This window comes from Bemisia tabaci, chromosome 5, assembly GCF_918797505.1.
Source record: "Bemisia tabaci chromosome 5, PGI_BMITA_v3".
Taxonomy (NCBI): Eukaryota; Metazoa; Arthropoda; class Insecta; order Hemiptera; family Aleyrodidae; genus Bemisia; species Bemisia tabaci.
In genome coordinates, this window is record NC_092797.1 from 9,426,521 (window position 1) to 9,448,986 (window position 22,466).

General features: G+C 39.5%; 1 protein-coding gene across 7 annotated transcripts in view; it reads right to left on the reverse strand.

Annotated features, from left to right (window-relative positions):
- Lar (tyrosine-protein phosphatase Lar) overlaps positions 1–22,466 on the reverse strand; it is a 384,960-nt gene that overhangs the window by 222,852 nt on the left and 139,642 nt on the right. For all 7 annotated transcript variants that reach the window (XM_072300255.1, XM_019047742.2, XM_019047739.2 and 4 more), the window contains one exon: positions 6,576–6,681. In XM_072300255.1, coding sequence (XP_072156356.1) covers positions 6,576–6,681 — 106 coding nt within the window. The remainder of the gene's footprint in view (positions 1–6,575; positions 6,682–22,466) is intronic.

Here is a 22,466-nt window from a genome sequence, read left to right on the forward strand (position 1 = left end):
AGTTCGGATCAGACAACTGAAGTACTTAGGTACATACCGGAGGGTACATACCCTGAAGTTCGGCAGATATTTTTACGCCGCCTAAATTTGACCGAGAAACACTTTAAAATAACTCCGAAATATTGTCTCTGTTTAAATTTTCTGCGAACTCACTTCACTCATTCAAGAATCATCTACAAAAATTAATTTCGGGGAGACATTTTAATCAGTTTTTTTTTTTTTTTGTAAAAAAAAGAAGAAAATTATGGGATACTTGTAAGAGTTGCGGCGAATGTATAAATCTTATGGCTTTGACCATAAATATAACTGAACTAGTGACAAAACAAAAACCAAAGTTTGACGAACATCTCATGATAAAAAAAAAACGCGGTCATATGCCCTTCCAGGAACCGATTAATTCAGAGTCCATCGCTCCAAACTTGAGCGGCACTCCCCTTTTCGTCGCCAGATAAACAACTTAATGACAATTTCGTTGTCAAAGAGGCTCCCATCCCTATTTGTAAGGACCGGAAAAACAGACTTTAACACTCTCTGTCAATGAGCAACCACTCCTAACAACGCAAAAATAACTTGTACAACTGAACGGCCGAATTCTGAAGTTCTCACTTCAGCGAAATTTACAAACGAAGGTACAGCGCCGGAAGTTTCTTTCCAGAAGTTCAACATCAATTAGAATGAGCTCCAAGTTTCGTAAATTTGGCCGAGCTTGAGTTGGCGGACGGATAATAAAAGAGCTCTCTCACCCGCCGCGTTGTCATATTTCGCGCGGAATGAGGACTTTTGAGCCTCGATTCCCGGGTTTTACGGACGGTTTGGCGAACGCGCTTTGGTCGGAACGAGGCAATCTTGAGGAGTCGCCTTTAATTCAAATAGGTCTGCATACTTGAAAATAAACGTGCCTCGGGCGGACCCTGTCTACCATTCAGCGAATAGATTTGACAGGAATTTAAAATGCATTATGTTGACGCCGAGTTCCGAGATGTCCCTGCGAAATCACTCGCGACTCGGATACGTGCAGAAAAAAGCACACGTGAATCATGCGAAATAAAATAGTAAGACGTAAGTCTTACAATTGTAAAATTTCCTTTGAAAGGATTAAGGATTTAAGGATTTTTAAGGATTTCGAAGGATTCCTTTGGATTAGGAATTGCAAAATTCCTGTTTTTTCCAATTCACGTTTTATTACTTTTTCATTTAAACTTACGAGGAGGAAGCACTTTTAGTGTAGACAGTACAACTGGACTACATTTTGCGATTAGGAACTACAATTTTCAGCCCGTCCGTAAAAAAACTCAAAAGCATAGGAAAACGAATGGTACATATGTCGTCTCTTAAGTGAGCCTGATATTGTAGTTCCAAATTGTAAAATACAATCCAACTGATGGGCCAATGCCACAAAAGTCAGCAATACTTGCAGGCACTTATTGACCCAGTACAAATTTGACGTCTGTTAGAACACGAAAAACCCGGGAAAAGAGAAATCGATGAAAATCTATTTGCATGATAAAGAATTTGGTCGATCACCCATGCCCCTCCGAAGTGACAAAATCTGGACGATCAGTCATTCAGTCAAAAAACTCCCAAAAATTTCAATTAAAGTCAGTAATCGTTTCGGATTTTTTGCCCTAGCTTTCCCGTAGCATAATACGGACCCAGCACTATTTTACCATCTAGGTCATTCTCATGCACAACAATCAGGTAATGCGTGGAAGAGTTTTAAAACACTGGAAAAAGAAACACATTGGACCCAGAGTCCAGACTTTTGAAAGCATTGACAAGAAAAAATACTCTTGATTCAATCGGATTTCTGCTTGAATCAAAACGAAATCCGCTTAAATTAAGAGGCTTAGTTCTTGATTTGAGCTAGATTCTGATTGAATCAAGAGTACTTTTTCTTGTCGATGTTCTTCAGAGTCTGGACTCTAGATCCAATGTGTTTTTTTTCCAGTGAATGCTAGTCATTTTAGAGAGAAAGAATTACGCAATGAAATGAAACAATGTTTTTTCTTAGTGCAGCCGTATGCAACACCGTGCGACGCTTCAAACGATTGAGACTTTTTGCTCGTTGTCAGTATACACTTACGATTGATTCAGCAGCAACAAGCGACATCGAGCGGCGGGTTAATACATCAGACATTCAACAGTCAACAGTCAAATGATCACGACACACGAAGTTGAAGTTGAAGTTCCGCCGTGCATCGAGCATCGACGTCGCCGGCAAAACGATCCTCGAGCGAGCCGAGCGTATTACCATAAAACACTATTTCCGAATTCCCGATCCGCCCCAACTTAGCCATTAGGATATTCAACCCATGGATGCGAGTGGAAGGCGCCTTGGTGGTTAGGCAACCCGCATCGCCGTGCTGCGAGAAGGAATACAGATACCGCTTTTAAGCAAAATTTGATTCGAGAAAAAGGTGCGCTCCGAGCACTTTCGAAATATTCTGAGACCCAATTTCTCCGCGACTGTCTTAAAACGTCACGGCGAATTGAGGTCGACGATATATTCATGACATGCATTATCCGGGACTTGAAGTAAGTTTTGCTCTTGAATGACCGTCGGAAGCGGGGCGTGGTATAATTTCATTGTGACACTTCTGAGTTCCTATGGAAATTTTATCGTCTCGCGGGAAAGTTGCTGCACATTTTGCTGTGGAATTTTACGGGGGAAAAACATGGAGTCGCATTTCCGTTAAAATGTAAAGGTGAACGATGCGTATAGTGATGCAAATTCGAGGCAAACGATTGACAGCGGCGTTTCGAGTAGAGTGGTTGAAACTTTTGGATTCTGATAAATTTAGGAAAAAGCCCAACGCCCGACCCTCTTCCTATCCACTACAATAAACCGAGATATATCTTAGAAAATAGAACATACAGACTTGTGCGACCGTGAGAGAAGTGGGAATAATTTTTCTGACCACACTGGTTTTATCTAAAATCCTGGATGATGAATGTTCATGCTACCATGATAGCGAAGAGAGCAGTGAATGTATGCTGGGATGAACCTCGAGACACATAAAAGTATTTGCTAATCATGGCTCACACAGAAATGCACTTGCTTCACTAAAAAAAAAATATCGGTGTATTTACTAAGAAAAGGGTAAAATTACCAAGAATCCAGGGTTCTATTTAATCCCAATTTTTTCTTGGAAAAATTACCATTTATGGAATTGGTAATTTTACCGAGAAATCTCGGTTAAATCATTGAACTTGCTCGGTAATTTTACTGGACCTTGGTAAAAACGCCAATATTTTTTATCGACTGTGGTAGAATCACCGAGATAAAATGGCTAAGTGACCGGGAATTGATTACCAATAAAAGTGGTATTCTTACCTGAAAAAAACAGTAAAAATACCGGTTTTTAGGTAAGCTCACCAGTCTGTCTTGGTAAAATTACCAATAATTGGTAAAAAAAAAGTAAGATGGTAAAGGTACCAACGGACCTTGGTAAAAACGCCGAGAATTTTTTTTCAGTGTGCTCTCTTCGCTATCACGGTAGCATGATTGATCGGCAGTCACATGTAGATATTTTCCTTTAATTTGTTTTATAGTAAGAAGTACCTTCAACAGAAGAGGTGGAAAATGTGCGTGAATCAACGCTCCGGTTTTTTATCAGTCGAATGGGCGTTGATGTCTGGTTTAAATTCACTGTTTAATACAATAAGAACTGCAATTATCAACTTCTCACGCATGTGTTATTTCAAGAGCTATCGATATGCTCAACTTGTTTCATGTGTTTCGATAGAAAGAAACATTCCTTTTTGAGTTCAAATTAGACTACACTTAGAAATAAGGAACTAGTATTTCAGACTCATCTTCGAAACAATATATCTGCCAAATGGTTCCCTTTGCAGATGGGTTCCTCTTGGGATAAACCAGAAATAGTAGTTCCCTACTGCAAAATGAAGTTAAAATGCGGATTTCATTGTGCAACACGACACTACTATTTCTGAATAATCTGTAAAAGAACCTATCTACACAGGAAAGACAGTAACACATGAGTCGTTTCGAAAATGAGTCAGGAATAGTAGTTCCCTACTGCAAAATTAAGTCCATATTCTCGCATTTTAATATCTTCGATCGGCTGACCATCTTTTCCGCACAAAGTACATTTGTGATAATTTTTCTGATCATCGTTGCCGCACAAAATTTTCCATTTTCATCTGCGGGCTTATACTTCAGCACCCTCTTAATTCTTCCTATTCCTTCCATAATTTGTAAGCGAGTGATGTATTTGTAAGTACAAAACTTATAAGTGGCAGTCAATATTTCCTGTTCTAAATTAGTCTGCTCCGATTTCTTCTTTCAGGGTGTCTACTAAAATAAGCTGGCCACAAATCAGTACTTTTTCAGTACTTTTTCAGTACATTCCCGAGAATTTCAGTACCTCCTCAACGGAAAAATTCAGTACTTTCATTGGACGAAATTCAAAAAATTTCAAAAATTTGAATTTCTCAAATTGCGACAAAAAGAAAAAAAATTCCGGACTTTCTAACGGAATTTCCGCACTTTTCCAATACTTCCGGACCGCCCTTAAAAAATCAGTACTATTTCCGAACTTTCCGGAAATCCCGGACTTATAGACACTCTGTCTTCTGAACTTCATTCTGCTGGACCGACTTAATTGCCAGATGTTTGAGATCTAATTTGTGCGAGAATGAATTAGTGCGGCAACGATGATCAGAAAAATTACCATAAAATATGTATTTTGTGCGGAAAATATAATCTGCCCTTCGATCGGCGAGCAGGCTTAACGAAAATTCTTAATCCACGTTCTTCTCTATTTGCCGTGCGTTCCACTCTCCTTCGTGCTTGGAAGTTGCTTGCACTCCACGACGCCCGACGGCACGCCGCGGCATCACGGAAAAGTGAAATGAATAATGTTACTTTTCTCGACGGGTGTTTGTACGGCAAATATTTGATAATATCTACACATAACTGCTAACATACATCAAACAGTTGGTAACCTATTATGCCGGCGAGGAGCGAAAAAGTGGCGTTCGCATTTTGAGAGCTTAGACAAATTTCTCAGGGGAAATATATCTCTTATCTTAATGCTAATCCTGCTCTGCCCCGCAAGGAAACACACATAAAAATGACGCGCATAAAACTATGAGGAAACCCCAGATAGTAAAAAACAAATAAAAGCTCCGTCTTTTCTTTCCGATAGGGAGCTCCAGATATTATGTAAGTCTTAAAAACGAAAGGGTTTAAACGCGAATGGCTCTTTCCTGCACCACTTTCGCACAACCGAAGGTAATTTTTAGGTTGTTCCAGCCAATAATCTATGAGTTCCTTCAAACGACATAATGCTTTACTCGGAATGCATAATTTTCTTTTCCTTTACGGGGGAGTAAAGTATCTAAGTCTTGCGATTATTTGTTCGATCATCAAGCAAATAATGAATTTTTATTATGGTATTCTTTCTTACCGACCCTCTTTACTCCCTACAGAATGCCTCTCATTTTAAACTATTCCACGAATATTTTACAAGATGTTCCTTTAATTTTCTCTATTGCTCAAAGAGAAAAAGAAAGGCCGAACAAATACCTGAGACAGTCAAACTGAATTCATTAAATTGAGACTACATAAGTTAAAACTCCAAACGAGGGAAGTAGACGATTCAGAAACTTTAATTGACAATCATTTTACGGTTATGCTGATACCAAATTGGCGAAAAAAACGTGTTTTAATTGCGGATCATAATTGAACTAGAATCAGCGTTAGACATTGCCTAATAGACTCTCATGTATCACTGTTTCAAATACTGAGCACAGTTTGACTTCGAGATTGTATGAATTTATGTTCTAAGATTTAAGAGAGATTTATAGAAAGTTTCAGGGCATAACGCTACTTAATTCTTGGTTTTAAAAAAACCCAAGTGAGCTAACGAGGCAATGTAAAACGTGTATTTAAGTAAATAGCGTCCCATTTACGTTAGATGAAATGTGTCGTAAGAAGTTTTTTTTTAAAAAAAAAAAAAAAAAACGAACAGAGGAGAAATGATATACTAAAATCGCAAAGACGTCAGAATAATTAATATAAAACAATACCTAACACCTGCTTCTCACTTGAATTAACGAAAAGTACTCCAAACTTAAAAAATTGGCAAATTGGGTCAATTATTTTCTAAACCTCGGAGTTCGTGTAAAATAGTAGTCAGACATATTGGGTTAAATTGCGCACTTCAAAGGAAGGTTACCCGAGTATATTGAAACAAAACACAAATTGGTGTTCTTGATCATCAATCTGTGTTTTTTTTTCATCATTATACTAGTGGCTCTTTTTTTTATGCGCAAATTTACTCAACTATTTGACTACGACTTTACACGAACTCAGAGGTTTGGAAAACATATACAACCAAATTTGCCATTTTTTCTCAATTTTGAGAATTTTTTATTTTATTTCAACAGTAAAGGTAGGTGCTAAGTATTGATTTATATTACCGACTCCGAGGTTCCGAAAAAATTTCACCCAGTTCCTACATTTACATTTCTTTCTGAGCATCAGGGAATCATCTACCTCGATCGTTAGTGTTCTCTTACGACTACTAAAATTTAAGAAGCAAACTCACCTTCTGCAGCATGTGTGAACGGCGCCGCAGCAGTCAAAATGATAACAAGAATGGTCGTGGCAAGCTGGCGGGAACGTTTGACCATATTGCCACCCTGAGCAGTTACCTAAACAGGCGGGAAGGGGTTCATGGTAATGGTCGGTCGGGAGTGGCAAAGGACGAGTGAGGAGTCGCGGAAGAGAGGATGGATGGAACAGAGGAGGAAAACAAGAAATAACAGGATTAGTAAAAACGTTATACTATACCTTCACACAGAATCGATTTGGAAAAATAAAAATAACAAAACAAAAACAATTGAACTATCAGCGGATCAAGATTGCTTCCAACGCAATTGCGAGTTGTGATCTTGTTATTCCGAGTCAGACGGATCGGGTACCGTCAAGGTCTGGTGGGACGCCGCGGAGCACTTTTTTTTCACATCGTCCGAAAGTCGCACTCATCGATCGCTATAAGACCTTCAGTCTCGTTTTGCAGCTATGACGAACTTTCTTACGCGGTTTCATTTTTCATAATAATCGACCACAATCACGGTTGTCGAAAAACATTTTATTCGCAGCAGCATTTTCTCGATGCGATCGGTTCCGCTGAGAGAGTATGGCACCAAGACGATTTTGAGTGCGGTCTTCTGTACGCGTCTCCTTGATGCATTTTTAGAGGATGGCTCTCGAATCACAACACTGATAACGAATCGTTACGAAGGCCGGAGGAAGACCAGAGGTCATTATGATGTATGCTTTGCACACGTATCACACATGAGTCGATCACTTTTCGAATTTATCATACTTCAAACGATAAGAATCGTAGCCACTGCGGGGGAAAAACAAAAATACAAGATAGAATACAGAATCTTTTAGGGAAAAAAGCAGTCGGTCTCTAATTGTGTCTCAAAATGTTTGGAATGACTGAATAATTTAAAATACATGCCCTATAATAGAAAGGAAGGTTCTCTTTTTTAATGATGTTTTGTTGATTGATCCCACAGAAAGAGAGTAATGGAATATTGCGATCGCAATATATTATTCGTTGTATTAACGTAAATGGACGTATTTCTATGAAACAGACCTATGTGCAAGTGAGAAATATGTGGTGTGCTCGTTAGTTCTCTTGCGTAAGAGTGAATGAGAATAATAAAGCGCCAGTGACGTCAGCGGTGACGACGAGAGCGATCTCGAGGAGCTACGCGGTCTTTAACTCATGAGCCCTGTCCACAACGCTTTCTTGCCCTGCCCGCGGCTCATGACTCCCGCATTCAGTTGGCACATAGGTCTGTTTGATAGAATGCTATTGCATTCTATCAAATAGACGGGATATTTCCCGCTTTTCCAATTCTACAAAAGGAACCACGCCCACTTTTACATTGCTTCTTATGCAGATTTCTAGAGCACACCCCATATTTCTCACCGCCACATAGGTCTCTTTGGTAGAAATACGTCCAAATAAACTTAAACCTTGTCCGAGACCTAAGAGCCTTACACATATGAGATAACAGACAGGCACAAATGCTTTCGGCTGATAATACTAAAACACAGCATAATGGATAATCGGATTTCATTTTTTTTTTTAGCAAGAGTTGAAATTTATTAGATATTCAATCAATTTTAGGTTTTTAATTTTTAATTATTATAACTGAAATACTGAATGACTTCCATACTTAAAAAAAAATATAAGCCAGAAAAAAACAAGAGTTTTATGGTTTTATGGTTTAAGGAGATCGTTCAATTTAATAAGAGGTCCCCTCTGTCAATAGATGTATCATTTGAAACTGAAGCATGAGAAATCAATCTGAAAAACTGCGCGGGAAACCGATTTTCCAATAGATTTCTTATTTCAAAATAGAACGTATACATAGTGAAGTAGGGCATGTTTTTACATGTTCCGTAGACTGGTGATTAAATATACGGCATGCTAAAATAGTATTTCAAAAATAAAGAACGAAACGCCCGAGTTAAACCCAAGTCTCTATCGAAGACGGTAGACTTGATGTTTTCTTTCCCCACGCCACATTCCACCAATGCCTCATTGAAACGTCGAGCCAGAGAACAAAACAACAATTTCGACTCCAATGTAGCTAAAAGTGCATACCCTCAAAAATCCAGGCGCTCTCGGTTTCTCGCTCATTGGACTTGAGAGCGAAAATCATACGTCGCGCGGCATGCTTTCAGTATTGGATCAGTCTCATTTCGACGACGGCGCGATGCAACTATGTCGACTCCAATGTATCTCATATTGCATGCCCTCAAAAATCAAGGCGCTCTCGGTTCCTCACTCACTAGACTCGACTCCAATGTAGCTAAAATCGCATACCCTCAAACATCCAGGCGCCCTCGGTTCCTCACTCACTAGACTCGACTCCAATGCATGCCGCTCAAATCGCATACCCTCAAAAATCAAGGCGCTCTCGGTTCCTCACTCACTAGACTCAACTCCGATGTAGCTCAAATTGCATACCCTCAAAAATCAAGGCGCTCTCGGTTTCTCGCTCATTAGACTCGAGGGCGATTTACATACGTCGCGGGTCATGCTTCAACTGTTAGATTAGCCTAATTTCAACGACTCAAAGGATGAGGGGGGGGGGGGGTGTCGCCCTCATTACAGCGGCGGACTGCACCGGAAACGCCGGGTCTCCGAACGGGGGGCTGAGCAAACACTCGTGACGATCTGGCAGGGACGACTCAACCACTGAGAGTCAGGTCCAAGATCCGGATTAACGGCCAGACGACGAGGAGGCGTCGTGCTGGGAGCGGCGCGAAGAACCGCGTAAGTCACATCGTCTGGAATAGGGTGGAAAGAGATTTCTAGCGCGGATCCCGCAACGCTGGGGATCACGGCGAGGCCGCGCACACCCGGGCACGGCCCGGACTGTCATGTGCGATTTCACACGTTCCCTGGCCCCAAATCTCATCGGCGTATTGTTTTAGCGGGCTGCCAGCTTTCCGATTAATTAACGATGTGACGTGACGTCACTGTGGGAGTTCTATAATCTGACATTCAACGATAATATAAACCAAGAGCTTCTAAAACTGGCTGTACTTTCCCAAAAAATTCAAGACCTCGAAAATTTTCAATTTTTTCAAGTGACAAAATTCGCAAAATTTCGAAATTCACCAGATTCGTGACAAAAAATCTCATTGGAGTATTGATTCAGCGGGCCGCCAGCTTTCCGATTAATTAACGATGTGACGTGACGTCTCTTTGGAAGTTCTATAATCTGACATTCAACGATAATATAAACCGAGAGCTTCTAAACCTGGCTTTCAAAAGTTCAGTACTTCTTCGGAGCTTCCCCAAAAAATTCAAGACCTCGTTGACAATAAAATTCGGTAAAATTTGCAATTTTTTCATGTGACAAAATTCGCAAAAATTCGAAATTCACCAGCGAATCGGGACACAAAATCTCGTTGGCGTATTGTTTCAGCGGGCTGCATGCTTTCCGATTAACTAACGATGTGACGTGACGTCTCTTTGGAAGTTCTATAATCTGACATTCAACGATAATATAAACCGAGAGCTTCTAAACCTGGCTTTCAAAAGTTCAGTACTTCTTCGGAGCTTTCTCAAAAAATTCAAGACCTCGTTAACAATAAAATTCGGTAAAATTTTCAATTTTTTCATGTGACAAAATTCGCAAAATTTCGAAATTCACCAGCGAATTGCGACAAAAAATCTCATTGGCGTATTGTTTCAGCGGACTGCCGGCTTTCCGATTAATTAACCATGTGACGTCACTGTGAAGTTCTATGATCTAACATTCAACGATAGTATGAACCGGGAGATTGTCTTCTAAAAGAGCCTGTCAAAAGATCAGTACTTTTTTGGTACTCTCCCAAAAAATTCAAGACCTTGATGACAGAAAAATTCAGTATTTTTTTAAATATTTCATGTGAAAAAATACGCAAAAATTCGAAACTCATCCGCATATCGCAACAAAACCAAGTCCGTTTTTGGTTGATCTGACCGACAAAACGTAGGTAACTCAAAGTAACTGTAAGCACAGTCATTTTCAACTGTGTAGCGACTGGGTAAACGATAAATTAGACAGGGAATTCATGAAAACACAGGGAAATTGAAAAGAGAACCCCGGAAACATTGCTGTTTGGATAGTTTTTAGTTGGTTAAAAGCTTAAGGTTTTTATTGGATGTTCTTTTTGATCCTCATTACTAATACATATTTTTAGCACGGGTTCTCTAAAATATTTTCTTCGTGGCGGAGAGCAATAAAAAGGACAGAACGAATGAAAACGCACGGCCAACGCGCCCGGAAACACGATTAGTCAAGTGAGGCACAAGTTAAATTGGGAAGGCAACGCTACTTTCTGCCACTAAGCCAGCGCGCCTTCAATTTTGCAAGTAGGCAACACGGACATCCTAAGAGTTCGAATAGTTGTAACTAGACGTTGGCATTAACACTGCGGTGCAGGCGGCGCCTTCCAACAGCGGGCCGTATCTTCTAAGTCATTTCAAACTAGGCGATGATAAAAAATGTTTTCATCCATTGTAAATAGACACAATATATGTATTTTTAAGACCCCACAAAAACGAGCGAAATAATTTAATCGGGTGAGGCAAAAGTTATTATCTCTATCCAAATGATTATATTCCATTCTGATTGATGGTTAGCGAAAGTGACGTTCAAGAAAGCTGCATTACGCTTTTTATAAGCATCATGCTCTTATAATAGGGAAAACAGGCTCACGGATTTAAATCCATGAGAAAGATTTAATGTGCTACTTGGAGCAATACGAAAACGACCAATTAAGGAGGCGACTGTGAGCGCGTTTCGGGTCTAATTGGATCCATCCTCAGCGCAGCCCATTAGGAGAGGACACGCCGTAATGCAGATTCTTGACATCGCCTCGACTAACCACCGATGCACGGTGACTGACTGGTGCATCTAATCGACCCTGCTCATTGCGTTCAGTGCTACAATAGACTGATTTAGCGACTACGTCATTCGATACAATATCGAACTCAGCGGTTCGAACCAAAACAAATAAGATAACCTAATGTATATTATTAAATGGACCGCGTTAAACAGAAAGGAACCAAGCCACATCGGCTAATGCCAAATTTAATTTTTTACATGAAAACAGTTGTGCGGATTTTCGTGCAAATTTCAGTGAATTTTCTCCATAGTACGAAGACAATTCCTTAACATTTTCAAAGGGATCCGCACAAACGTTTTCTCGTAAAAAATTAAATTGCCCAGTTAAAATTGGCAATAGCTCATGTGGCTTGGTTCCTTTCTGTTAAACCGTTCTGTCCATTGTGGCTTGGTTCCTTTCTGTTAAACTGTTCTGTCCATATAATGTATATAATTTTGCAACATTGGAAAGGAGTTATATTCCTTTATTACTCATAGAAAATGTCCATAAAATTACGATGAGCGCATCGGCAAAGTCTGAAATGCACTACTTACTTCACAATTTTCATAAGAACTTTGCGTTTTTTCGAGCTTCCCGCCTCAAAAACGCTACCACGGCACAGGTGAACATTTCGTTAGAGGAGTCATTCCATCCAACCCCTGCTCACAAGAATACCACGCAATATTCAACATAGCCGACGCCAATCCGCCAAAACACATGTGGTGGGACGATTATTCTAACCACCCGATAACAATAGGCGTGTTTACATTCACATTTTTCTCGCGTTGATAGATATCCGCCTTGATTCACCTCGTGCTCTCCTCAACCTGCGCGCGGAAACGTCGGCCATGTTGAGCAGGGATTGAATGGAACGACTCCTCTAACGAAATGTTCACCTGTGCTGTTGCTGTAGTATCCTGTTTGAAGCGGGAATCTTAAAAAAAAAACGCATATTTCTTGCGCAGATTGTGAAGTTAGGAGTGCATTTCAGAATTCTGACTTTGCAGATCCGCTCACCGTGATTTTTGAGACGTTATCTATAAGGAGCAATTCTTATTGCTCCAGCAAAAGTTGGCAACAGGCCCATTGCCCATACTTTCACCGAGAGTCCAGATTTAGCCACTCATTTTGTATGCACATTAGATGCACTGCATAACCACTCTGAATGGAATGAAATGGGGTAGTTAAACAAAAGAAAAGAGGAAATAATGTAAAAAAGACTCGTAACAATTTCTGCCCATTGAAACAGTTTTGAGGGCGGACGAGGGTCTTTTCAGCATCATCCGAGCGCCCGGCGAGACACACCGACGAACGAGGCTCATTAACATCGAGAGCACAACGAGACAGAACAACATAATAAAATAATTAGCCGATCGAAAAGAGGGTGACCGCAAGAGGGCGGGAGCGGCGCGGGGCGAGCGGGGCGCCCTCTGCACCCGCGCCACGGCAACACACATAAACAATCAGCTTATTAACCGCGAGGCGCTTCATTTAATTTTCATGCATGAAACTAATTCAAAGAGCGTCTTTTCACCCGATGACTACTCCCGATATTCCGGCACATTTCACACAAATATCGGGAGCCCGACCCCGCTCGACTCCGGATTCAACCCCCCCTCCCCCCCCCAACAACCCTGCTGCGCCTTTTTGTATGCTTGCCAGATTGGGCGCTTGTAGATTTGGTGCCTACATAGGGAGAGAACGGACAAGTCGTTAATTTGGAGGTTAGGTTAGGAGATTTTAAGGCCTAAAAGAGCAGTCAATTTATGAATTCAAATTTTCCAATGTGATTTACTATTACACATATAACACCCCGTCAGTCATTTGTATGACAAGGGTTTCCTTAGTTCTGGCATAAATTAATTCATTTTTGCGGAAGAACACTCATTCGTGAACACTTTTCGCTATCTTGGTTTAAAATTGGAATCTAAAAATTGGCAGCGACATTTTTTGTGTTGGAAAGTTGGCTGCCCTTTTGGACCCTAAGAGCTTCGTAAATGCCCGTACTCTCCTTATACCGATACTTTATGCACTTAATGGATTAATAGTGGGTTAAGAATGCGTAAGTCAATTGCATACGAGTAGTGTGACCGGATCTATGAAGAAGGACCTTACTTCCCGGGTAAAAATTTTCCCGAATTTTTTGCAAATGTACGGAGAAAGAAAATCTGGAATTTCGGCGCAGGATTAACCTTGCAATCTCAAAAATGATCCACTAGACGAAGTGTCTTAACTATAGAAGAGCGTAGCGTGTTTCCACATTAAAATCTGGCGCAGAAAGCTATTCGCAAGACGATAATTTTGGAAATCAACTCCTAAACGAGATATGCACAAGTATTATCAACGCAGATCAAATGGACTGCATTTTGCAATTAGGCACCACAATCTCTGACTCAGTTTAGGAATAATGTATGTATCATTAGTTACTCTATGCACATAAGTATTTTTACGGATGAGTCAGATATTATAGTCTCCAATTGCATAATGTAGCCGAAATAGAAGTTAAATGTAGATTATATAAATGGTTTCATATGTATTTTTGACATTTAACTATTGGACTACTTTTTGCTACTCGGAACTGCTAATTCTAGTGCATTGAGTTAGGTTCCAACCTAAGAATACAACTATTTTAACTCTGGTGTGTTGCACAGTATCACACGCAATTGAAGGCGTTTTACATTGGTCCGACCGCGACCTACGGACCGGTGTGCGACTGCAGATGTGCTAAGGGAAACCCGTTGTTTTCAAAGAGCATATTTGACTTAGTCTTTGCATAAATTTACTCATTTTTGCGGAAGAACGCTCGTTTGAAAACATTTTTGGCCGATTGTTCGGATACTGGAATCTGAAGATTGACTGTCCTTTTGGACCTTAAAGAACCCATCTACCCATATAGGTACTCTACTTCTCAACAGAAGATCACAAGGTGATAAAATCTGAGAATTCACAAGCAACTTGACAACGTCGAATAATTCGAAACCCCGACAACTCCAACTACACCATCGCGGTTCTGGAAAAACATCCAATAGTTATCACCATTTCGCCTCCAACTTTGCCTCTCACCCGTAATTTCATCCCTGATAGGTTTTTGTTCCAATTCCCTCTCGTGTGCCTCTATACTCTTTCACCCCATACTCATCAGCTTCTTTGCATTCAGCGAATGAAAACAAATAATGAAGGGTGGTGAAAGCCGCGATGACTGGGAAAATAATCTTAAAATTGAGCAGAATATTATTTTTGATGTACAAAGATAAGAACGAAGGGGTGGAAGATTGATAAATTTAACACATTTGCCCGTTTGAAGATTAAAAGGGTTTGGGACATTACCATTAAATGCTAATTTTACCAATTTCATTGAATATATCTTACCGGAGACACATCAATGTAAAAAATTAGACTGAACATAAGTACAGCTGATGATAGATCTTGCAACATGGTGATACTGATTTTACTCCTTGTTTTTAATTATCAGTTTATTATTGGCAACACTTTGTACGTTTCTGTATTTGAAGTCCAGAATTCTAGATTTTTGCCTGCCTGATTTCACCTGACTTCTATGGACAATTGGACAAACTTCCCATTGAGAACGCAATGTTTCCTATAATTTTTTCCAAATTCTCTCGGGAAAAACTAGCTTATTCTCCTTAATGGCGAGGCAAATATAAATTTTATCTTCTTTGATTTAAGTCTTAAACGTAAAAGCGAAGCCAACCACCAAATTTAAACGACAATATGATCGCAAAGAGAAAAGAGAAGAAATTCCCGGATTTTTAGGCACATTTTATAGTGAAATTATTACCTATGGTTGAGTTTACCTGACTCTATTTTGGTATTTGCGCTAGCATGAAGTTTGAATTTATGATTTTGAGTGTGAACAACAAACGGTAGTGTCTTAATTGTAAGTTGATTTCAAAAATGTTCGATAAGTTCAGCGTATTCTGCGTGGAATTTTGATGATATTTTACGTTTGAAGGAAATTTAATTTTACGCTTCTCTATTGGTACATTGTGGTCAGGTAAAAATCGAAAATATTGGTAACTCCTTCGGAAAATACACTAAAAATCAGTTGATGTTTGCATTGTAGAGAAACATCCGTCGACAAAGCTAAGATAAGGTCATCATGAAATGATTGTTTTTCAAACTTGAACCTTGACAAAGGTTTGACCATGCAATCGAAAAGATGTCCGCACCTTTTCTCCTGAATTTTTTACTCGCAAGAGAAGCAATGCTTATCGGGAGGCTTTTAACTTTGGCCTTAAATGTTATAGAACTGATTCGGCGTGGGTCGATCACACTTATCCGCTTTATCCCTCGTTTCGGCGTTAGTTTCCAACTCGGAAAAGAATTTATCCGAATCTGTAAACTCGCAATTCATGATTCCTGTACCGCGAGCTCCCCTCGCTTTTGGCCTCCCCATTTTTTCGGTGATCCAGAACATTAGTTGAACACAAACGACAGAAAAGAAAATCTCTCCGGTCACAATTTACTTTTTTCAGGCGGGAACAAGGGGTGAAAATGAAAATAAACCGCGGGCTTTATTTTCGTTTAGCTCCGGATGAAGCTGAGATACGGTTGATGGGCTTCCCAGGATTAAGAGAGAGAATCGGCACTGAGGTGAACTTCCCTCCGTGAAATGTCCCTTACTATTTTTTCGCGCGTTTTCGTGCCTTGTATTCTTTCCTTCCCTCGTAAGACACTGGTGCACTACTACTACTGGTGCTCAATTCGTGTTTCTCACCAGTGTTACATTATCAAAATTGAGATGAATTCAGTTTAACGATCAATTTACACGTTTAAGTATCTGCAGATCTGTGAACTCTGTCTGCCGGTTTTTTCAAATTTCTAGACTTTCATTTTCCGTTTTCCTGACTTTCCCATATTCTTTATGGCCCTCCCAACCCTACTTCATCTTCCTCTCAGAAATCTGAGTAACTCAAGGAAATGTTCTATATTAATTATATCAGTAAGAACGAAAACACACCAACTCGGTAACTCGAAAATGCTCAATTTTCATTACACACAGTAAACTAATTTGTGATGTATTGTGACATATGATGTATTATGACAGTAAATTAAAACAAATTTTGTGATACTTTAGCCGGGAGCAGGGTGGCAAAATTTCATGGAAATAAAAAAAAAAAAATGAAGCCCCATTGATATGAGCATACCGAATAAGTCAACCACTATAAACAGCTCGCATGATATGAATTACTCTATCAAAAGCAACTCTCACATTAGCTGCATAGTAAATTTCACGAGGAATATTTCATGAAATTTTAGAAATTCATGAAATATATTGAAAAATACAGATTCTTCTTCGTGTTTCGCAAAATGTAAAAATTGTCACTGTCTTCTTATTGTGTGTTTGAGTGCGGATTGCATAAACTAGCCCCTGAAAAATATGAAATATTTCACAGAAATTTCCTATCTTTCATTTCTATCTAACGTTTCATGCCACCCTGGTCGGAAGGTGAAGATAGTAATTCCTCATCGCTAAATGCAGTCCGAATTTCCCTGACTTTTCAGATTTCACGTGACCTTTGCAGCCCTGCACTTCCTTCCCTCCCCTGATGAAAAAATAGCTCGCGCCATCAATCATCGTTACGTAACAGAAGTGCAACTTCGTCTTCAGCGAACCAGCGGCTTCGAAGTAGGTAAGCGTAACGCCTTAGCGGGGGCGCGCGCCGAGTGAAATTTGACCCGCACCGAGGGAACTCGAGAAAGACGGGCAAAATATGAGACCGCAGCTTCTCCCGGCGGCAAAGCGCTGCGCTCCTCAGTTCTGGGGCAATTTTTCGGAAATTTGAGGATAATGCAGCGTCGTTAAGAGCCATGAGAAGCTGCAAATTTCGTCTGTCGGAAGATAAACGGGGAAGTTGGGAGCTTCGGGGAACTCCGCGGCGCTGTATCTCGGCTACCGAGCGCTTGACAAAGAAACTATTTTAAACTTCTCCGGAGGACGTTAAGCAGCGACTTCCAGTTTTTGACGGGAATTTGACTCCTGACTCGAACTCGCTCTCCTTTCCTTCCCGTTGCCGTGCGTGAGGTTCCTTCTGCTTCGGAATTAGTGGCAAGCTCATTTTTCTCCCTCTCTTTACTACGGCTTCAAATAAGTTGCGTTTGAGGCTCACTGAATAAATGCTTCCCCAGTTTTAAACGCACGTACGAAGAGAGTAAAAAAGGCCACTAGGAAAAAATTCGCATATTTTCGCGTCAAAATCTTACGTGGTAAACGATTCAATCAACGGGGTTGCCATAGAATTTGAAAAATGAAATTCCCTGACACTTCCCCGATTTCCCTGACACATTCTGGTAAAATTCCCTGAAAATTGAATATATGACAGATGGTTAATGAGGCATAATTGAAAATAGTTTTCGGGCGAAATTTGTTGTTTGAAACCTCAAACCCATTTTAAAAAGTCAATAAAGGTGATTTTACAAATTTTCCCTGACATTTCCCGGTTTTCCCGATATTTCCCGACTTTGGCAACCCTGAATCAATGGAGATTTCGGAAGTCAACTCCTGAACGAGTTACTAACAAGGATTTTCAACACAGATCAAATGGACGTATTTATGCTCAAAGGAACTATGTTGCAGGTTAAAATAAGTGCTTTAAATGCTGTATGCGTGATTATAGGAAAGTAAGCTTTCTGGTAGAAATCGAGATAAATATATAATTCCAATCTGTCTAAATGTAGAAAGAGCTACGGAACACGGACGCTGTGACAGAAACACACAGTTTCTTTTGGCATAAAGACGTCCAGATGAAAGTTGGATTGTTCAATGGAGAATTTGACACACAAATTTTATTGCCATATCTGAGAGTGCTAACGACCTGCAGTCGCAGTATTGTTCATAAATTGTACCTTATATATTTTTCATAAATTTTATCTTATATATAGTTCATGCATTTTATCTTATATGGGAAAAGTTAAAAAATAGAAAATTTTCCACCTTTGAGAAGTTTTCGGATGGGATTCTACATTTAACATATGTATTTCACAAGATTAAGTCACTCGGTCATATCTCTTCTAATGAATGTTCATTTCGGGAACCAAGCATATTCTTATGCTCGGTTTACTCAGGTTTTCACTTAAAATTGAATTTCCTCAAATCTCCAACACCTGCGAATTTTCTATTGACGTCTTGCATATTTCTGCCTCTTTAATAATCCTAATTAGGAGTTGAATAACTGACTTCCGTTGTGCGATTCATTTTTCTCACGTTATGAGAGGGAAATTTGTTGCATAGTACTTTAATTCATACGTTATCTAGAGACCCATTGTAAATGTTGAAGAACGTTAGAGACTACACGAATAGAAGGTTATGCGACTTCACTTAAAAACTATTTGATAGTAGATAAAAATTCTAAAATTAGAGAGAATCCAAAAAATTAGAGAGCAAAATGTTTCAATCGAACGAAAATTTTTGGTCTTGTTTTCCCCGCAGAATAGTAAAGATACTATTCTACATCCATTAGTCTACAATTCTTGATACACGGATATTAAATGTTTTAATTTCCTTCATTACGCGTTAAAATGGTTTCACTTATCCTTAAAGAGTTTGTCTCTTTGCCGTAAAGTAGAAAAGACCTAAACTACATCGAATTATTTTTATTGGCTAAACGTTTGTTTCTTTGTTTAATTTTTATTTTTGTTTTTCGTTACTTTGCTTTCCCATCGACACAACATTAAAGGTTTGCGCTTAAATTTCCCTCAAGATGTTTAACTGCCTAATAACACAAATGACGAATAATAATTTCATCAGTTGAAGTCAAAATTATGATTAAAAATGTGACGCGAACTACTGTGGAAAAGGTGCTTAAATTTTAAAACGAATAATGGAAGGGATACCTAAATCTGATTAATTTTCTGCACCAATTATAAAAAAACGTAAATATGTGCACGCAAGACAATTCAAAATGCAGCAAAATAGTAATACGTGTAAAAAAAAGCAAAGTCGCAGAGCGTAAACATATTGCCAATTTACCCCCAAAAAATTCAACGAGCATTCACTTTTTTGGGTAGTAGTTTACATTTTCCTCGGAAACTTTGGTAAAAATTATCATTAATGAAGAGAACCTTCAAAAAATTAATTATTTTAAATACAAAAATGACCGCGCTGAAGGTGTGCGCATATTCACAATTCATAAAATGGACGAATTACTACCAAACGGAACTATGTGCATTGTGACGTGAGCCCGGTAATGCATGTATTCTTATGATTCTCAGGGGTCATGTCTTAATGCACATATTTCCGTTTGGCAGAAATACGTTCAAATGAAACAGGAATGCCGGAAATTTTTTTCGATTTGTCTACTTCGCTGACTTACAAACCTAAAAATTGCTCTATTTCTAAAGTAAAAAGGGTGAGTAGTAAGAGGTAGAGAACAACAAAATAATGGAACGAGGACCAAACCATTTTCAGGACACATTTTGAGACACGATTAGAGACGGCTGTAAGTTGCACTTCGAAGTATAGCTGCGAAAAATTTTAGAAAAGTTGAGAATCGCGATGAGAACCGAGTTTTCACTTTTTGCGGCACTGATTTTAAATTTATTTGGAACCGGGAAAAATTCGAAGACGATCACTCAAATTGATAACTACAGAAAGTAGTGCGCGTCCTGAATAACTTTAGATATTGCAGCACTTTAAATCAACTGGCGAACATCTGAGGAACTCGATATTTCCTTTAAAATAAAAAAAAATTATATTCCTTGTGCGATGAATCAAAGACTTCTGCGGAAATCTGCTTTAGCACTCGAGATGATCTAAATTAAAGCACAGAATCCGCGACTTTTTAAAACATGATATGAAAATTCTTACGAGAGACAAACGGCGGCCGTGTTTAACGTCGAAATCAAACTTGAAATCGGTAAATTTACCAAATTCTATCGAATTCTTAAATTGAAACAACGTTAAGGTACTTGTAATACGGTCTCCAATTTTGTAACGAAATTTTAAAAACCACTGGTGGTGATAACTCAAACGCGCGGACAAGAATATTCAACAAAAGTACTTTCTGTAAATAATCAAAATTGACTATGAGGACGATTCTCGCACAAATTTCGATGCGTGAAAGTTCGTAGACAAGAATTTATTTTAATTATACGGCAAGAATTTTGGACATTAAACGCAGTTGCCTTCGACGCACAAAAAAGGATACTACCGCTTGAGTGGTTACCGAAAAAATTCCAAAAAGAGTTGAAACTAACATTATGTTGACAACCTTAAATTCGGTTCACGATCGGGTTGATAATTTTGAATCATACTCGGATATAACTTCAACGGAAGGCTGACGCACTAATAAAATTTAAGGCGAAGGAAACATTTCATTTAGGAGAAATTTGATTCCGTCACAAAGATTTTCGGCAAGTGTAAATTCGGAAAAAATTCTACGAGAAATCTTAAAACGAGTTGCTCACGAACACTTCGACGGCAGTGACACGTTGGTGATATGGTGGTTTGATTTAATCCAAAGGCGATTCCGACATGGGCTTTTCCCGTTGATAAGAATTAGAACTTTGTCAAAAAACTAACGAAAGGCCCACAGCTTTTCGGCAAAATTTTTCTTTCGAGAGAAAACTTCACGCACTTTTTGCCGACAAACACTTAAACGGCAGTGATGATTCGCTGATGCGATGGTTTAATCCAATCCAAACCACGAATTTTATGAGCTACATCCGTTGATGTAACATTCAACTAGCGTGGTCGAAAATGGTTCGCGCACTGACGAAACGCACTTGCCAAAAATGCATGACTCAAGGAAAATGAAAAGTTATCAGTACGCGAGATCATCGCACACTCTCGAAAGAGTCGTACTCGAACATTGAAGGGAGTAAAAATCACTCCAGAAAAAGGTGAATTCGACGCACATTCCACGCGTTTGATGACGTCATTGTTGAACAACCGAAAATTTCAAAACGAACTTGATGACGTCACTGAGGGACAACGGATTTCGGTCGAATTTGGCGCGTTCCGGCGCCGACGATCGGGAAGGCGACGCAGTTTCAGCGGAGGTTTCAGCGAGGGTGGTTTCAGCGGCGGGTTTCGGCGTGACTGAAGCTGGCGCGGTTCAGCGAGGGTCGTCGTCGTCGTCCGCGCCGTCCACTTGCGCACGGTACCAACCCCCGATCAGGTGGCGCCGCGACGCCTGTTGCCGCACCGACGCCACTCCCCGATCCATTCCGACGCCGTCGAGGGATGAACAAGGAGCTACGTGAAAAAATTGCTTCGGGACTTCGTAGTCGTACGTGTTAATGATGAGAGGGCACCGATAAATGAGTTACGAATTAAACATCATGACATAATAGAGAATTTGAAGGTGTCTGAAATGTTCTGAATTTCATGTTTAAGAAGAAACTACTGAACGAATAAATTGAGCATGATGATGTTCTTGGTTCCTGAAATGCGCAATTATTAGAGAAGACAAGACCAAATGACCTAATCTGCATAACACACTGGAAAAAAAAGCCACATTGGATCTAGAGTCCAGACTCTTGAAAACATTGACAAGAAAAAATACTCTTGATTCAATCGGATTTTTGCTTGAATCAAAACGAAAGCCGCTTAATTTAAGAGCCTTGGTTCTTGATTTAAGCTATAGATTCTGATTGAATCAAGAGTACTTTTTCTTGTCGACGTTTTTAAGAGTCGGGACTCTAGATCCAATGTGGTTTTTTTTTCCAGTGCATGCATGTGTAACCTAATACATGTGTGCAAAATTCCGGAAAGGAAATACCGTCTGATGACGCCACAAAGCGGCAAATTTATCAATATTTCTAGAATGTCGCGTGACAGAAAAGAATCATGAAAAAAAACTCCGAACGATTAAATTTCTTTCGTGGAGATTATCGTTGTAGAAAACACGGTTGTAAATTTCCGTGTTTATGGTTACTTTTTTTCGGTCAGATAATTGGCCCAAACAATTTAAAAGTTGGTTCATTCCACATAGTTTTGTTGGTGCACGTTGGTCATAATTTTCGTTAAAGCAAAAATTAGAAATCAACGTCTCGAATTTATCGAATT